The sequence below is a fragment of the Populus nigra genome, chromosome 8, assembly GCF_951802175.1.
Source record: "Populus nigra chromosome 8, ddPopNigr1.1, whole genome shotgun sequence".
In the NCBI taxonomy this organism is placed as follows: domain Eukaryota; kingdom Viridiplantae; phylum Streptophyta; class Magnoliopsida; order Malpighiales; family Salicaceae; genus Populus; species Populus nigra.
In genome coordinates, this window is record NC_084859.1 from 12,574,020 (window position 1) to 12,593,913 (window position 19,894).

A 19,894-nucleotide genomic window follows, 5' to 3' on the forward strand; every position below is an offset into this window, starting at 1 on the left:
TGACTGTAATATTATGTACGCTTTATCATATAAACAGCAGTGCTTAGCCATTTCCAAATTCATAATCCTGTGATTAACCATTTATAAATTCATATAAACTGAAGAATTCCTGATGTGTATCTATGATTTATGACCTTCCAATAATTATTGGCGGTGCCTAATCTCAACTAACAATTTCCGTTTTAGACATTTTTTTTTATGTTTTCTTAAAGCTTAGGGTGTTCTGGTTCAAATTAAGGGCATGTTTGGTGAGAGGATAATAATTTTTAACCTCTTTACATCTGTTCAGTACAACTTCGGAGGAAGGGGAAATGTTCAAAGAGGTTAACATTTAACCCCAAAAAATTGAAGGGTGGAATTTTATTTTATTTTTAATTTAACAATATTCTATTCTTTCTTCTTTTCCTTTCATTTTAGGCCACAACTAGTTACTTGTTTTGTCATGGGTTGAATAAAAAATAACAACGTAAAACCTATATTTATTTTCTAGTGAGTTATTTTGATTTTATAATCTGAATTACAAGTTTGACGAGTTGATTTGGATTGACTCGCCCCTTATTACTAAGTTTATATATTTGTCATGTTAACTTAAGTTGACTCGGACTAGTTTTTTTATTTTTTTTTATCCAATTTTATCATTCTATGTTTACTTGGTTGAAAGTTGAACTATATTGTTTTTTCCTATCAGAAAAAGGTTTTTTCACAAGTTATCGTGATTGTTTTATTTTTTTTTTAATTTTGATCTGTTTATTATCATTATCTTTTTTTATCATCTAATTAAAGTAAAACCAACTTATTTAACCTAGTCGGGTCTATAACATGAGTCATAGATTTTTCTTGTTTCTTTAAAATATGCTTGTGGCGCCTAAACATTATTCTTTATGGAAAAAAATAATACAACCTTGCAATGTAGTACGGGTCCACATGTAGTAACAAACATTAATTGAGAAGGGGAATTTATTGTCTCTCTCCTCACATATCATTGTTCGTTGGAAAAATGATATGTTTTTTTTCTTTTCTTATTTTTAAATTTTAGTTTTTTTTTTAATTTCATCATTTGACTTTGAACTTATATAGGAAATTGCACTTCATAAATTGTATTAAAGATGTCCTTTTTATGAGATTAGATCAATATTTAACCCATATCACGGATTTTGCAGGTTAACTTATAGTTTTTTGTCTTTTTTTAAATTGAATTTTTTCTAATTTCATCCTTTAACGTTTGATTGAATGGAAATAAGGTTTTGTAATTTATTTTAAGTTGCTTTATATAAGGTTATCCCGATCTCATGACTTAGAGTATGGATTTGGTGGGTTGACTTAGCTAACTCAGGTCATTTTTTTATCCTCTTTTTAATTATTATTTTTTATTTAATCTTTCAACATTGGATTTATTAAGAATTAGGCTTTATAATTTATTTCAACCTGCTTTCTATAAGATTATACTAGTCAAATTATGTTTTTATCGATTGTTCTTTAGAGTCGCCAAATCAATCGGATTATAACGAGTCAACTTTTACATGATTTTTTTTTACAATAAAACATATTAACAATGCGTGAATATTTTATTTCATTCAAATAGTTATGGATTACCATTGTTCTTAAGCATTGAGAACATGATTAATTAACTATTTAATCTTGCAAAAAGCAGTCCTATACAGCCGGGCTTGATAAAAATAAGGCAACTATGTGCTCAATATATGCCGCACTTGCAGTTTTTAGGTCGTAGATTTAATTTTACTGCTTAAAGAAATGATTCTGAGCCAAGTCTCGAAGATCATTTGCCATATTTTTAGGCCTAAGCTAAGACTATAGCTTTGTTTAATGATCAGGACTGTCTGCCATCTTTGGACAAGAAGGAGCAATATCAAGGTTTGATGTTAGGTTGGTTCGTTGAACAACTTTCTGATGCATGTGCCCTATAGCCTATAGGGCATTGTATCTATCTTCACGGTGAGATATACAAATTTATTAGTTTTTATATTTTAAAAATATTTTTTTATATATTTATATTTTTACTTTAAATTAATTTTTTATATTTTTAAATAGTTTTGATGTGTTGATGTGAAAAATAAATTTTAAAAAATATATAAAAAATATTATTTCAATGCATTAATAAATCAAGTTAGATTAACCTGTCAAACTTATAATTTAAGTTATTGACTTCACTAGATTTAATAAAAAAAATATTTAATTTAGTTATATGATAAAATAAAAAATAAATGTCAATTTAAAATCAATATTAAAGACTTAAATTGAAGGGAGGAAAAAAGAAAGGCTAGGCGCAACATGCAGAAAGAAAATTATATTAATTATTTGTTGAGTAATATGGATGTAAGAGTTATTTGTAATTTAATTTTTATTGAAATTATTTAATTAGCATTGTATTATCAAATTTTTAAACCAAAATAAAAATCGGCAAGAATTTGAGATTATGTATATTTTATCTTCATGTTTTACATGTCATTCCTTTTTTTTTTTAATTTGATATGTTTATCCTGATTTAAAGACCTACTTTATCTAATTTGATAATATAATGATTCAATTGAGTGAAAGAAAAAAATCAAAAACTTTTTTTTTTGAAAAAAGATTGAGCTCTAGGGACCCCAAATCTTTTAGTATATGATATATCAGATAGCGGTTCACGTGAATCACATAACATGATGGACCAACCCCAACTGCACCCATTTCTCGTACCATGAGGTCGATCATGATGTGCTGGATTCCCACATCGATTAAATAGTCCAAGCAAGAAACCATCCAAAAAAATATAAAAATATTTCCAAGAAGAAGGGACGAATGCAAGAAGAGCCGAGCCGAGCCGTGCCGAATCTCATACCAAACCAACCCAAATCTTTTGTGCCAGGTGACTTGCGATTTCAATGGAATAATAAATAGATTTTGAAAGTTTGATTGTAATTGTTTTTTTAAGTGTTTTTTTATTTAAAAATATATAAAAATAGAATTTTGTTTAGTTTTTAAAAATTATTTTTAATATTAGTATATCAAAATAATATAAAAACACTATAAAATATTAATTTAAAATAAATAAAAAAATTAATTTTTTTAAATATTTTTAAAACACGAAAATAAACCAGACAACTGTTATATGCAGTCAGGCAAGCGATTACCCACGGTTTCAAAACGGAGCTTCTCCAGTTTTGTTTTTTCAAGGATAATAGGTTACGTCGTGGTGGTTTTTGACCTTTTGATTAGAATAAAAGCTCGAATTGCCAACCCTTTTACTCCAAAACAATTAATTAAAAAAAAAGAGATAATAAAGTTATCGTGGAGCAAGACATCATCAATTGTAGATTATAATGCTACTCTATCATGTTTCTTCTTCTTCTTCTTTATGTTTTTGCATCTTTTATTTTTTTTTAATCACGCTGTTTTTTTTTATCTTTCCGTATTTAATTAATTTAGATTTGGTTTTAATGATTTCTTTCTCTTGGTTTGGTATAAGATTCTCGAGGTGTTAAAAAAATAAATTAGACACTGGATTAATGCTTCATTCATGCGATAAGATAAAATTTATTTTTATTAATTTAAAACAATTAAATATTTATGGATCAAATTTAAAAATAAAATAAATATTCAATTTTTTTTTTTGGTTGAAGTTGGAGACTGAATTGAATGAACAAAGGAAAAATAGCTGGTGCCTGTTATACGTACGCCAACATGTGAGAGACGTTGCTGCAACATGTCTGGCTCGAGAGGCACCTTTCCCTGGTATAGTTATAAAAGTCTGTTCCTCGATGAATCATTTTTCTTTCTTTTCCTCACCTTTTTTTTTTTTTTGGGTTTACATGTCTGGCTCGCTCCCTCCAAATTAGAAAAGTGGGCTATATTTTTTAATGTCAAATTTAATCTTTATTTTTTATTAAAATTTTCAGCAATAATTATAGCTCGTTTTGCAAAATTGATGTTCGATTAACAATAAAATAATGTTTGTAATATTAACGTGCGAGAAAATATAAAATGTGAGACATATTTTTTTTTTTAAAATAATGATGATGCAATAAAAAAAGGAGACATAATCCATAGTGGGTTGCAAGGGACACCCACAGTTTTTTTATCCTTTAATCTTTTAGTCACCTTATTTTTTTATCAATTTGATCTTTCCATACTCAATTAATTTTTTTAATTGAATTTAATAATTTGTTTTGATTGTTATAATATAAGATTCTCGAGTAAAAATAAATTTTAAAATTTAATTAGCGCTAAATTTATCTCTTTTTTTTTTAATTCATCCTCATAAAAGACAACCTTTTTTTATTTTATTTTTAGCCATGTTAAGTTTACAAGTCCTGAGCAATGTAAGAAAAGGAAAGCTGAAAAGCTCTCGGGTGATTTGTTTTATGTTTTTTCAGCGATTCAAATATGCCTCCGGATGCTGGGACCCGAAGACCCAATAATGTAATAAGGGCGCCACTTCACGGGTGGGTCCGAACTTGCATTAATTACTGTCTCCTCCGTATTCCCTCCAGATGCAGATTGGACAGCACAACATAAATGAGATTGGAGTTTTATTTTTACTCCCCCATTTTCACTCGCTGTAAATCTTAATTACCAGTAAAAATTCGGGTACGCATAGTAGGATTATTTTTTAAAATATTTTTTATATTGAAATATATTAAAATAATTTTTTTATTTTTTAAAAATTATTTTTAAAATCAATACATTAAAACAATTCAAAATATAAAAAATTTTATTTTTTAACAAAAAAAACATTAAATTCTTTTAAAAACATGATTACAACTACTTTTTCAAACGCTTACAATAATCTAACATTATGATGTTTCCAGGTGTCATCAACAAGGTAACAAGTGGTGCACGAAGAAAATCAATCTATGATGATATTTTCATTTTCTCTATACTTTCATGATATTGGATTTTATAAATAAATCACCAACAGTTGATTTCAATATAAATATCAAACAATAAAACTTTTATTTTTCTAGTTTTTGATTTTTTTTATAATCATGAGTGTCGGGTTAGTTTATGTATATTTCAATTAATTCTTCGAGATCTTAAAGTTAATGATCAATCTTTAATGACATTAAAATCTGTGATGCTCATACTGATAAATTATAAAAACAAATCAAAAAATGAGATTGAGTTATAAATCTCAAAGTTAAAATAACACATTTTTTTTGTTGTGTAGTAACTTTTTTTTTCTCTTTTTCAGTGCTACCTGATAAATGCATTTCAAATGGGGCTATACAATTTAAGTAGGTAGTTATTTAGAATGGAATTTATTAAGTAATTTTATGTTATTTTAAAAGTAATTAGATAGAACCTATCAATTATTTTCTGGGATTTACTTTAAAAAAAAACTAAAAAAATATAACCAGAAAAACAGGAATTTTAGATTAAAATATTATTATTATTTTTGTTATTCATAAATTTTATATTCTTTTCTTTTTATTTATATATTTTTATTTAAAATAAACCAAAAAAACTAGTATATAACACTAACCAGTTACTCATCGATTATTATAAATTTTTTCGCATTTACTGAGAAATAGAAAGAGGTAGTTATTGATATCCTGGAAGCGTTGTTTATTTGTTACGTGAAAGACGGGCATGGCGACTAGACAAGCAATAATTATTATAGCAGAGTTCATAATGATCCCAAATCTGGCCACATAACGTTCCCCTAACGCGCGCGCGGAATTAACAGTCAAACGCAGACGGAAAACAAAACAATAATATCTTGGTCGTGTGTGCGTTTCCTTTCCGTCCGCTCCACGCTGACAATGACATGTCTATCCACACGCCCACGAGCTCCCCACTGCCCGCCCTCATTAGCTTCCTGCTTTGCGTCTGATTACTGTGACAGAGAAGAAATTAAAATCCTAAAAACTGTCTGGGAGGGCAATTTAATTGTATTTAAATTAAAATTATTATTTTTTGTTATATATTAGGTAGAAGAGGTTCGAACAGCGGTTAAATGATATACTTAATGTTATAATAGCTGATTTTATTAATATATAGAATTAATTGAGTTTATTTAATTAAGTTAAAATGAAATTGAATTGCGGGTGGACTGTGTGAATTAGTTATGGGAAAGATGAATTATATTTAATAAGACTCGTTGAGTTTATTGTTTATTTTTTAAAAAGTCAAAGAGGCCGAAAACAGGCCTCTAAATTTTAAGATCACGCGCGTGAGAACTGCACAGCTGACCGCGCATATAATACCTGCATTTATAAATCAATAATTAAGTGGGTGTGAGGTAGTGAAGTTAAAATATTGTTTTTAAAAATTTAATATTATTTTATTTAATATTTTTGAATTATTTTGAAATATTTATATTAAAAATAAAATTTAAAAAATAAAAAAATATTTTTAAATAAAAAATATTTTAAAACAAAATACTTACCATAGTCTCAAAAAGTTTTATATATTACTTTTAAAAAAACTCCGTGGTATTATCCTTAAGAAAATACAAGGCACAAAACCAAAATGAAGTATGGCCCCACTTTCCCTTCTACGGGACCCACAATTCCCTTCTTCTCTATCTATCTGTAGTTTTCACCCTATCATCACCTGTATATCACACTCCCTCTGCATAAAAATGGAGCGCTAAAAAGCTTAATGCTTTTCCTTCTCTCTCCTTTTGGTTTCTTCAAAGCATACTAGTTAGCAGTAGAAGCAGAAGTAGAAATAGTGGTTCGAAAAACTCAGTACCTTCTTCTTCTTCATAGATTTTTCTCAAGCTCTCTCTCATTCCGTCCCTTTGTTCAGGTACCTTACTCTCTCTCTCTCTCTCTCTCTCTCTCTTAAGTCTCTATACCTCTCTCTGTGCGCTCTATCACTTTAGAAAACCTGAAAGTTTATGCTCAAGGGCATTTATCAGATTCCCTTTTCTGGATTCCTTTCTTGGTTGGTTTTTCTTTTCTTTTGTATTGGATTAGTCATTGGTTCTTAAAGTTCTTGGGGAAATAGTGATTAGTTCTTACTGTACGAACTTTGATTTTCTAACTTTGGACTTAGTAAAAATGGTTTATTTTCTGTTAATTTAAAGCTTGAAGACAGACGGGAAATTCCAGTTTTGCTATTTGATTTTGACTGTATCTTGATTTGATTTAATTTGGGATTTTGCTGTTTTTGTTGAAAGCTCATGCATTGACTCTAAAAAGTACCGAGTTTGGATACATTTCAGTTTGAATTTTTCTTTTTTGACTTTGACATGATTTAAGCTCAGATGGTATTTTGTATAACTGGTTCTTCTTTCCTATGGTTGAATTTGGTTCATGTTAATTTGAATTTGGATCAAATTATTGATCAGTTTGTGATTTATTCGTTCAAATATGAAGGCTTCAAAGGCTGACCCAGGTGGGGGTATACGACTATTGATTGAGGCTGCTTGATTATTTCTGGTTTTGATTCCAAGTCCTCATCAAGATTATCGCCTACAATCTGCCGTTCAACTTTTTTTAGTGGTTTTTTTGTGTGGATCTTTTGTTTGCTGCAACATTAATGGTTTGCTTGTTGGTAGCAGTTCCACGAAGTTGCATTTTCTTAATTTGGATATGAGTGATTCTTGTGAAGTTATTAGTTGTTATTGAAAGTAAAGGCTATAGTTAACTGGTGTTATAGTTGAAGAAATGGAGAGCAGAGAGGGAGAGAGCTGGCGGGAATTGGTGAGAAAGATGCTTCCTCCAGGAGTTCCTCTCCCTGAAGATGAGACTGAGCTTGATTATTCTATAGCGATGGTGTATGATGGCCCACCAGTCTCTTATGATGTCCCGAAAGTTGAACCTCTTGATGTAATTTCTCATGTGATCCTGACTGCAGAACCGCTTTCAGAATCACAAAGATTGGTTTCAAATCCAGGTCCTCCAGTAATTGAACCAATACCTTTACCCGTGTCTCGAATAGCTGGTGTCACTGGTTCACCTAATCAAAGTCCTAGAATATCAGCAAGCTCAGAGTCAGTAGTCTCTGTCTTGCAAAACCCTGAATTTTCTTCTGCTTCAGCTTCAGCTTCTCCAGGGTCAGTCCAAAATTCTCTTAGTCATCCTCCCAAACAAATGGCTAATGAAGTAAAGAGAGTGCCAGTTGTTACATTTAACACTGTTGATCGATCTGAGAGGAAAGATGTAAAGAAGCTAGATTATCCAGGGTACGTTGGAGTTTCAAAGGAAAAGAAGAAGAAAAAAAGTAGGGTTTGTTACAGGTGTGGAAAGGGGAGGTGGGAAACCAAGGAATCATGCTTGGTTTGTGATGCTAAATATTGCAGCAATTGTGTGCTTCGAGCCATGGGATCTATGCCTGAAGGGCGCAAGTGTGTGACATGCATTGGTCAGCCAATTGATGAATCAAAGAGGTCAAAGTTGGGCAAACATTCAAGGGTTTTATCACGATTACTCAGTCCTTTGGAAGTCAAGCAAATTATGAAAGCAGAGAAAGAATGTTCGGCTAATCAGCTTCGGCCAGAGCAGTTGATTGTGAATGGATTTCCTCTGAAACCAGAAGAGATGTCTGAATTACTTGGATGCCCATTACCTCCGCGGAAATTGAAACCTGGTAGATATTGGTATGACAAGGAATCTGGTCTTTGGGGAAAGGTGAGTTGAATTTTAAAATTCAAATTGAGAAAATATCAATCAGGTCTCTTTCTACCTGACCTTGTGGGAAAAAAAAATTAAGTTCCTTCAGGCTAGCATGAATTAAATGTTTTTCCTTGCTATTTTGCAGGAGGGAGAAAAACCAGATAGAATCATTAGTTCAAACTTAAATTTCACAGGGAAACTCAGCCCTGATGCAAGCAATGGTCGCTCGGAGGTTTACATTAATGGTCGGGAAATAACCAAACTTGAACTGAGGGTTCTAAAAGTAAGTTCTTCATCCAGTTATTCTTGTACTGGTGTGTGATGCAAACAGCAACATTTAGATTCTTGCTAGATAAATGAAAATAGCTGCTAGGTAGTTTGGGATTTGATTTTTATCCTTTGCTTTTATGAACTTCAGTGCACATTCCTTATGTGTGTCTACATTTTGATAATCATTTTGGGGTTGTCGGTATTCAACCTCATTTAGGCTTGCTGTTCTTATCCCAAGTTCTCTCGCTTAGTTAACAAAATATTGGATTTGTCAAGTTTTCTTGTGTAGTTAATAAAGTAATAGGATTTGTTAGGCACTTCCATTTACAGAAAAATTATTTCAAGCACGTTTTCCTATTTTAATTGCTGACTACAAATGCTTGGGAGGGAACTTTCTGATTTCAATTTTGCTTTAAATCTCCAATTTTTCCTGGAGGAAATTGGACAATGCCTTGTTTTTTTTATATATTTATTGCTGACATTTTCATTTGCACTCAGCATTGACAAAAGATGAGCACGGTGGTAGGTTGAAATCTTAAGTTGATACTGTTAATAAATTGTGTTCCATTTTGTGTTACAGGAAAAACTAGATATGTTAAAATGACGATGTCTTATGAATTCCCACAACTATTGTATATCCCCTTCCAAAGTTGTCTAAAGCTCTGTTCCCATAAATGAAGAATGCAATGCTAGTACAAGTATAAGCAGTCATGAAGCTGCAACATGTAGTTCATGCATGTTTAAACATAGACTGTAGGCCTTGAATATATTGTCACCATTAGGGATGCTAATGAGTGTAAAGATAGAGAATCTCTAAACAGAGGTTAGGGATGCATGTAGATTGGTGAAGGCTAGAAAGATAGTAGCTGTGGATGCAGAACAGCCTAATAATGCTTCATGCTAGTTGAATTCAGCATGGTCACTGCTTGGTTATGATGCCCATCATAGCTGGAGAACAGCTTAACCTTATACTTGAGCCCAGCTTGTGAATGTTTAGTAGTGTATTATTGATGTTGCACAACAATACTTTATTTCATATTAGTGTTCTTGTGGCATAATTGGTTGCTACCATAGCTAGACTGAGTTTTTGGATTGGTCTTCCTTACTGAGTAGATGTATTATTGTGTATTGTCTGTGCTTTTGGTCACTTTGGTTCATGTCCAGCGCAATAGCTAACCTGGTTTCCTAATGTTTTAGCTGGCGAAGGTGCAGTGTCCTCGAGACACTCATTTTTGGGTCTATGATGATGGTCGTTATGAAGAGGAAGGTCAGAATAATATCAGGGGAAATATTTGGGAGAAGGTACGTGCTGGAAACTCCTTATTAGAAGTTTGTGGTCAGTATAAAATCACAGGTCCTGTATTGATCATTTGGATTTGCTCTTTGCTAGACAGGCATCAACTAGGATTGTTAGTACACTTTTCTCTTTGCCTGTGCCCCATGGTCAACCTCATGGACAGAGAGATGAGGCCAGCAATTACACCACCGTTCCAAATTATCTAGAGCAGAAAAAAGTACAGAAACTTCTTCTACTTGGGATTCAAGGCTCTGGAACTAGCACTATCTTCAAGCAGGTATGGCCTTTCCGTTGGTGCTTTGATTGGCTATGGTCTAGAGAGTAGTCAACTGTAAACTTCTTCTAATTTGTTAGGGGATTGACATTCGGTAAATATGACCTTTTATGAGTTGGTTAAGGTTTCTGAAACACAAATTTTCCTGTATTTGTGTTCAAATTTCCATCTTGAATGTGGTTATTTTGAGGTTTTTGTTCATGTCATATGGGATGGTTATCCAAATGATTAGTTATCATTTTTGTTTGTAAGAGTTGTCATGTCCAATTAGCAACTTCATTTTGATAATTTGTTTCTTACTCGAAGTCAAACTTAATTGGAGCAACAAGTTCATTGATTGCACTGGGTGTTGTATTACCTTGTTCAAGTTTTGAGCCATTTACTGAATTCTATTTAAACTATGCATTACTAGTCAACTTCAAGTGATGCAAACAAAACTTTTTACCAATCATATTTTGCTAAGATAGAGTGAAGAACTTGAGATATCATGGGCTTGATGCATGTAGGATAAAGATCAGACTCTCTCTTGCATTTTTCAATAGAATTACAACTCAACCTGAGTTCGATAAGATGCAAAATTTCTAGTCATTTTTACTAAAGCCCCGTGCTAGAACTTGAAATGTCTTTTTATGATCGTTGATATCTTTCTTGATGTGCATTATGCATCACTTAAACAGGCCAAATTTTTGTACGGGAGCAAGTTTACTGCAGAAGATTTGCAAGATATCAAGTTGATGATCCAGAGCAATATGTACAAATATCTTAGCATTTTGCTTGATGGGCGGGAGCGCTTTGAGGAGGAGGAAGCCTCTTGGATGAAGTCGCTTGGTGACGAAGACCAAAACTCAGAAGCAGGTAATATCTTAATTTCTAGTTTTTCTTTTCATGCATTAAAATTCTTGGGTATATTCTGTACTTGTATGTTATCAAATATTTATTCAATAAAAGCCTATAACAATCACTTTTTAATCTTAAATTTTTTGGGGAGTTCATAAACTGAAATTATACAACCCAAGATTTAGATGCTAACTAAATTAATTTTTTACATATATAGAAAAATTAACAAGTTTCATTCAACATTCTTTTTTATAAAGTCCCTTAAAAATTAAAATTATAATATTATTTATGCTTAAAAATTGTTGAATTCACAACATAAAATAGGAGTAATGTATTCATCTTATTAGAAAAGAAACTTCCATTATAATTTACTTATAACATTAATGTAGAGAACATTCAAATGAGATATTTTTAACATGAGAGAGGGAGATTGGTGCTGATTAGCTCTACAAAATGCTCAATATAGAAAAAAACATGCTAAAGAAGGAAACGGCACAGTTATTGCATGCCATAAGATCTAGTGGCAACTAGGCATGGGCTTGTGCTATGCTGCGGGTTTGTATTTTTTCTGAAAAACGATATTAAGCGATGCAAACGGTCTGTATTTTATTCATGAAAAACGATGTCTAGGTGATGCTAACAGTTCTAAAGAAATAAGAGAAATTAACTATTTGATGTATAACACAAATTGAGATTAATGAGTTGATTTTATTTTAATTAGATGATAAAAGAAAAGACAATGATATTAATCAGAATTTTTTTTTCAAAAAATATTACGATACCTTGGAAAAAAACGGTGGAAGCATGAAATTGGATAAAAAAAGATGAAAAAATTAGACTGGGTCAACAAACACAGAAGAACTTAACCGGGGGAAAAATTAACTGCACAAAAAGATCTAAAATAAAAAATAGTAATTAAAAGAACAAGGGTGAAAATCTAAATAAAAAATAAATTAGAGGGCAACTAAATTTTTTCAATTAAAGGGTTTAATTGAAAAGAAAAATAACTCAAGCAAAAAGAAAAAAAATAAAAGAGTGAGGAAAAAATTGAGAAAAAATAACACACCTTAAATCTGGATTGAAGAGTGAGATAAAAAACCAATAAAACTTTTATAAAAGGGTTAAAGAAAAAAAAAAGAAATCCAAATAATAAGGACCAAATAAAAAAAAGAAATACATGAAAAATTGAAATTGAAGAACTAAATCAAAAAGGAATAACACTTATTAAAAAGAACAATAGATAAAAAAAATTTAATAAAAAAAGGACAAATTTTCATCGAGAGGATTAAATTGAAGAAAAAATAAACTAATATACCAAAACACATTATTCCAAAGTCATTTTGTTTATTATCATTACCATCACCACCACCATAAAATTACTACCACTACTAACCATAAAATTACTATTATTGTTATTATTATTATTATCACTATTACTATTAGTAGTATTATTACTACGGTCATTATTATCATTGTTGTTGTTGTTGTTGTTATTTTAATTATGATCACAATTATTAATATTATCATCACAATCATTACTATCATTAACACCATTACAATTATAATAAACTATCATCATTACCATTATTAATATTATTATTATTAGTATTATTGCCGTTACTATTATTATTACTGTTATTATCATTATTATTATTGTTGAAAAAATAAAAACCATAAATTTGATTTGAAGGATAAAATTGAAAACCATAAAAACTTTGACAAAAGAATCAAGAAAAAAAACCAAGAAATCAAAAGAAGAAGGACCAAATTGATTATTTTTTTATTATTGAAAAAAAAAATTTAAATTGACTTGAAGGATAAAATTGAAAGCATAAAAACTTTGACAAAAGAAAAAAAGGAACAAAATAAGAAATCAATAGTAGATGGACTGAACCGAAAAATATTATATATAAAAATTAGAGTTGAAGGATTAAATTGAAAATCATAAAAATTTAACAAAAGGGAAAATGACAAAAATAAACAGTCAAAACTAAAAGGACTGAAACTGGAAAGGCAATAAACACAGGGACTAGAGTGCATCTCTCTATGTAAGGGAGAGAAATGAAGGGGAAAAAAAGAAATGGCTACCTTTAGATGACATGCGCTGGCCATAAAGGAAGAGTACATGGCAGAGCACAAAATGAGACAGCAAAAGACGATTTTTCAGTACATCACATGCCAATAGTGTTAAATTACTCCATCACTCTTGACCAACCCCATTAATCATAAAAAAACCTTCAGGAAAAGATGTCAATACCCTTGTTTACATGGTCTATTTTTTTTACCCCTAAGGACAATACAATTAAAAAGTAAAAATACCAAAACAACCTTGTTCAACAATACTAGTTTTTTTTTTCTAGAGGTATTTTAGTTATTTTACTGAGCATTAAAAGACGAATTGACGAAAACACCCCCTAATAATAAATTGGTAATGGCAAATGAATCATGTAAAAAGACCAAAACACCCCTAAATCAAAAGCAATCAATTTTTCTTGCCAAGGCCATAAACATCACTCCACTATTGTAGTGCATTGTGAAGTGTGTCTATGGCTACAGGAAATCTCCTTTGAGTGTATTTGTTATGTACCATATCATGCTTACATCATGGGATGGATAATGGCATCAATAATGTATGTACAAAGCAAGGAAAAAGAACAATAAAACAAAGATTTAAATGAAAAACTTTCTTAAAAGAGTAGAGAGTTAAGGTATGGGAGAAAGGTGTTTCATTGATGAAAAGAAGAAATTTCACTTCATTAACTGCTTGATTGATGCTTGAATGAACGAATGCTTGATTCTTTATTGGACCATATCCGATTGGGCTTTCATTCTCGATTGAGGGCATATAGTTTTAGTATATATGCACCCCTGCTTCGTGTTTGAAATGCACACTCTCTTCATAGCCCGAGTCTTCTCTACTAATGTAAACTTCCTCTAAAAATTTTCTGCCAGCAACCACCACCTTTATCCCAAATGCTTTACATTGTTAAGGGTGCTTTCGCAGGATGGAGAAACCATCTGATATATAGCATCAAGAATGAGGAATATTATCCTATACCAGAGTTTATATTTATATGTCCTCTTTTAATTTTGTACATGAACTCTTTTTGTGTTGTTTCTTTTGCCTCTCTTACTGAAGAAACAATTGTGTGCAAACATGATTTACCAATGAGTTCAACATGTCATGGTTCAAAAAATGTGACCATATGTTTCATGATGTATATAGTACCTGGAAAGTTTATAGAAGGGGGAAATCTAATGCTACAAGCATGTCTATCTGGCTTGATCCTAATTGGAGCTAACCTAGAAGAAGTTCTGCAATTTTTGTTGTAACCAGTCAATTTATTTAGCATCAAGGAAGTGACTTGCCAACTAGTATAAACCGTAGTGAACCTCCCTGGGCACCTCCTTATTAGCCTATATATGTTAGTTGTAACCCTCACTTTTGGAGGATGGATTTTTAGTGAATGAAATTGAAACTTTCAGCATACAAAGATGTGTGATGCATCTTATTTTAGGAGTGATGCCTTCCTAGGAATGATTTCTGGGAGCCCTAGTGTGAAGCTAGGTTTGTTTTCTTTCTTTTAATCTATTTGATCCTTAGTTCCTTGTTTGTTTACTTTTCTAAGCACAACCTTAAGCTAAGCACACCCCAATCCCCATCTACACCCTAGTTTCCATACCCTTACCTATCAAATCTGTTATAATTTGCAAACCATAGTTTAGGTGCTGTAATCGAAGATCCTGCACCATTTAATGTCACATAGGTTTACTATGCCGAATATGCAAAGCACTTTCCTGTTTTCATGAATTCTAAGTGCTGCACGGTTGTCTAAGGATGTGCATGTAATTTTATTTATTTATTTTTTTATTTGAGCACAAACAATTGGATAGCCCTCTTTTAAGGAAAAATTAAAATATACCAATTTTCATCAAAAGAAACGTTAGGTACTACAATGCAATGTTATGCGACTGTTGGGGCTACAATGCAATGTATGCAACATAAAGCAAGTATACAATAAAAATTCAGATGAAAGTTCCATTAAACCAATAACTCAATCAAATTATATTCTTCATAAATAATGTGCTCTGAAAGGTGAGAGTCAAATAATCTGCCTTTTTCTTAAAGAGCACAACTAAGTAATATAGAGGGATTAAAATTTGATATCCCAAATCTTGTGACGGGGTAGCGTTTCATTTCTCCTCTTCATTTCATTTCTTGACTGGTAAGCATTTGGAGGTTTTGATTTTCGGTGCGTGTGAGTTAACTTCTTCGGCAAGTTAGGGCAATTTCCAGTAATCTCGACATTATTTTTAGGAATTTATCATGAAATGGTTCTAAATGTGGTTATGGTTTTTTTATTATTATTATTATCTTTTTCTTCGGTGGGTGGAGGGAAAATAATTCAGTGCATTTTCTTTTCAATCAGAGCTAAACTCTAAACCTTTGAGTAATCTGATGGAGGCTATCATTTGTTTGCTCTTTCTAGGTGGAGATGTTGACCATAGTGAAACTAATCACTGTATCTATTCGATCAACCCAAGGTTGAAGCATTTCTCTGACTGGCTACTGGATATTATAGCCACTGGAGATTTGGATGCTTTCTTCCCTGCAGCAACACGGGAATACGCTCCATTAGTTGAGGAGGTGTGGAGAGATCCTGCTACACAGGAAACATATAGAAGAAAAGATGAGCTTCACTTCCTTCCAGATGTTGCCGAGTACTTCTTGAGTCGGGTAGAATTCTGCATTTTACATCAGTTGGTTGTACAAGATTTAGCTGTTGCAATATGCCATTTGTTTATTTCTGAATTCTTCTTAATCACCAAGTTGTTAATTCTAACATTGTTGGTGTCTCGCATTTAATGGATGTCTATTACATATTTTGATCCTAGATAAACTCTAATTACCATTATGGTCTTGAATGGCAATATCATGTGGCCTTCTTTCTTTCAGGCTGTTGAGATCTCAAGCAATGAATACGAACCTTCTGAACGTGATATTCTCTATGCAGAAGGGGTCACCCAAGGAAATGGTCTTGCTTTCATCGAATTTTCCCTTGATGATCGGAGTCCAATGTCTGAAACATACACAACTAATCTGGATGCTCCACCCCCACCTCTGACCAGGTAAGTTTTCTATACTGTTCTGCGTAATCCACAAAATATGCCAACTGTAGCACAAAACAGAAAAATAAAATAAAATTAACAGATTTCTTCAACTTTACTAGAGGCATTCACATTGTGAGCACCCTAGCTCAGACCTTTTTTTTTAATGGAAAGACAGCATGCCTTAATGAAAACTAACACATTTTCATGATAACTGACCTTGTGTGGAAGTGCACAGATCTGAGGTCAGAATCTCTCTCCCTCTCTCTCTACAAGACATCAAATTCAGAAACACACTTCATATATATTGGGACCTTGAATTTTTGCACACACAAACACACTTCAAGTTCATGGCATTTAAACTTGAAAATCAATACTCTTTTTTCTTTCATTATGTTGGCTGAATTCGAGTATTCATGCCTGCAATTTTCTTTTTTCAGATATCAACTGATTAGAGTAAATGCGAAGGGAATGAATGAGGGATGTAAATGGGTGGAAATGTTTGAAGACGTTCAAGCAGTGGTATTCTGTGTAGCCCTTAGTGACTACGATCAAATGTGGCTTGTGCCAGAGAGTAGTGGCACTGGATCTCTACTTCGGAACAAGATGATAGAAAGCAAGGAGCTATTTGAGACAATGATTAGGCACCCATGCTTTAAGGATACACCTTTTGTGCTGATACTTAACAAGTACGATGTCTTTGAAGAGAAGGTTAATCGGGTGCACTTAAGTGCTTGTGAGTGGTTTAATGACTTCAGTCCGGTGCAACCTCACCACAACAACCAATCACTTGCTCACCAGGCCTACTACTATGTTGCAATGAAGTTTAAAGATCTATATGCTTCCATCACAGGCCGTAAACTTTTTGTATGGCAAGCTAGGGCAAGGGACCGAGTGACAATTGATGAGGCATTTAAGTACACAAGGGAGGTTCTGAAGTGGGATGAGGAGAAAGAGGATAATTACTATGGTGGAGCTGAGGATTCATTCTACAGTACTGACATGAGCTCCTCACCATTTGTTAGGCAAGAGTGATGCTCTTGAATTCCTTACATTTCCTTTATAACATGTATAAAGGAAATTAACTTCATCACCAGTATCCTAAACCTTCTAAATAAGTCACTTGTTTGTGATCTTTCATTGTGAGGTCAATTTTTATTGATGACATTGGTGAGGGAATCAGGTGGAATCAATCTACTTTCTCCTTGATGGAGCGTGCTGGTGGGTAAACTTTGCTTTCACAGTCCTGCACGTATTACCAATTTTTATAAATAGGTGGGGGATGAAATCATTTGGTGAAATGTTGAACTGTCTTTAAATTGGTGTCATAAATGGTGCGCAACTTATGAAGTATTTACAATAGATTAAAGTCAATAATAGCTGTATTGTCTAAAATAGACTTGATAACAAAAATAGATTTAATAACATCCAAATTGATGCTCAGAGATCAATCAGCAGCCATTTGCTGCCAATTAAGATTTGATGTCGAGTCAACTTCTGTAAGAGGAGGATTAGTCCGAGCAAAACCTTGATCTCAACAAGAGCAGGATTGGTTTGAGCAAAACCTTGATCTCAACAAGCAGACCTCAAAGCCAAATGATCGTAGCACATGTAGTGGACATAGCACAACATTCAACCTTGGTAGAAAACTAGGAGGCCATTGCCTGTATCTTGTCCTTCCAAGAAACAAGAGCATCACCAAGAAATATGCACAAGCCAGTGGTAGAACAATGGCTGTCTAGACAGCCAACCAATCAGTATTGTAGTAAGTTGTCAAAGTCAATGGAGAATCAAATGGAAAGAGCAACTCATAAGTGGTATCATGCAATGAACTACAACCGGAAAAGCTAGGAATTGGCTCACTTGTTGAACAAACAAAGCAATGTATGGACGAGTACTAGTCATGTAAACCAAGCTCCCAACAAACTTGCGGTAGAGAGTACAATTTACACAAAAGATCCCCTTCTTCCTTTCTCAACTTAAGATTGATCTCCATTGGTGTATCAACAGAAGTAGCATCAACAAAACCTGCAAAGAAAATATGATTGGTGGTATACTTACGTTGATTCAAGAAGATTTCCTTGGAAGTCGCATGAACCTCCAAACCCAAAAAATTATGGAGAAGACCTAAGTAATTCATATGGAAGGATGAACTCAAGGATTGTTGAAGTTATGAACAAAGTTAGTGCTTATAAGAAGAATGTCATCCATAACATCTAATGTTTGATGAATAAATAAGTTGCACAAAAGAAAGCTTCCTCAAAGTGAACATAATTTCTTAAACCATGCATGAGGAGCTTCTTTCAAACTATGAACGTTTCAACTTGCAAACATTCTCAGAAAAAGAATTGGGCAGACCCAATAAGAGTCACGTAAAGATGTCCTTTTTGAGATCACCATGAAGAAACATATTTTTTACATTTATCTGGTAAAAGAGGCCAAGACCAGGAAGCAACAATGGTCAAAACTGTCTGAATTGTTGTCACGACATGATATCTCATGTTTGATTTTATTGGTTAGAAATATACCATTGGTATAGATTAAGATATATATCGTAGCCTTCATGATATAGAGAATGAGGAGTGAAGGATCAGCCTGAGAGCTATGAAAACCCAAGGAAATTAAGTAGCTATGGAGACGATTGAACCAAATCCAGGACGCCTGTTTTGATGCATACAAAGACCGATGAAGTTTGTAAATATGATATGACGAAGTAAGATCAACAAAACCTGGGTGTTGCTACATATACACATCAGTGTTAAGATGCCTATTGAGAAAGGCATTATGCACATCCAACTAACGAACCGGTCGGCCATGAGAGGGACTGATGCTCAAGACTATTTGAATTGTGTACGGTTTGAAAACCAGGCTGATCATCTCCTCAAAATCAACCCCTCCTGATACCATTTGGCCACAAGGCACACCTTATAGCATTTAACATAATCATTTAAACCCATTTACAACTTATAATATTCATGAAAACAGAGTAGGAACCAGCAACCATGTGTTATTACAAATAAGGGCTGAACTCAGGATTAGTAACGGTGACAAGAACTAGTTGAGAAGTATATTGACAACGATATAAGGTCATAGGATGATGCAGATACGATGGCATAGAGGAGAAAACGGTAAAGAAAGAGGAGAGGAGGGACTAAGATCGACCAAGACGTTAAGACCAAGTAAGGAAAACAGAGATAAAAATGAAAAAAAAAAAGAATGAAAGACAATACGAGATGGTGATAAGGTCGAGGGTAAGGAAAAAAAGGGGAGGGAGATCGAAGGAAGGAAGAAGATTGAGTTGTTGATAGGGATGGAAAGGAAGGAAGGCTTAGAAAAGTTTGGCCAGGATATCAGACCCCAAGTGTCTAATGAGAAAGAGGAAAGGAGTCCGAAGGAAGTGCAATGCCGTCTAATATTAAAAAATACAATCCATTCAGGTTTGAGCCTTGTGGTTGCTCATATGATGGCCACTGGAGGCTTACATGGTCATTAACTTCAGGGCCCGTGGGATTAGTCGAGGTACACGCAAGCTGGCTCGAACAC

General features: G+C 32.8%; 1 protein-coding gene across 3 annotated transcripts; it reads left to right on the plus strand.

Annotated features, from left to right (window-relative positions):
• The first annotated feature begins 6,549 nt into the window (after positions 1–6,549).
• Positions 6,550–17,581, plus strand: LOC133700883 (extra-large guanine nucleotide-binding protein 3). 3 transcript variants are annotated; one of them, XM_062124598.1, is made up of 9 exons: positions 6,550–6,753; positions 7,326–8,579; positions 8,710–8,847; positions 10,032–10,136; positions 10,229–10,408; positions 11,083–11,260; positions 15,733–15,980; positions 16,200–16,372; positions 16,792–17,581. In XM_062124598.1, the coding sequence occupies exons 2-9, from the start codon at positions 7,617–7,619 to the stop codon at positions 17,384–17,386; spliced, it is 2,580 nt and encodes an 859-aa protein (XP_061980582.1). In that variant the 5' UTR covers positions 6,550–6,753; positions 7,326–7,616; the 3' UTR covers positions 17,387–17,581. The 3 variants fall into 3 exon arrangements, with proteins under 3 accessions (XP_061980582.1, XP_061980584.1, XP_061980583.1); XM_062124600.1 differs by having other exon boundaries at positions 7,609–8,579; XM_062124599.1 differs by lacking the exon at positions 6,550–6,753 and having other exon boundaries at positions 7,298–8,579.
• The last annotated feature ends 2,313 nt before the right edge of the window (positions 17,582–19,894 follow it).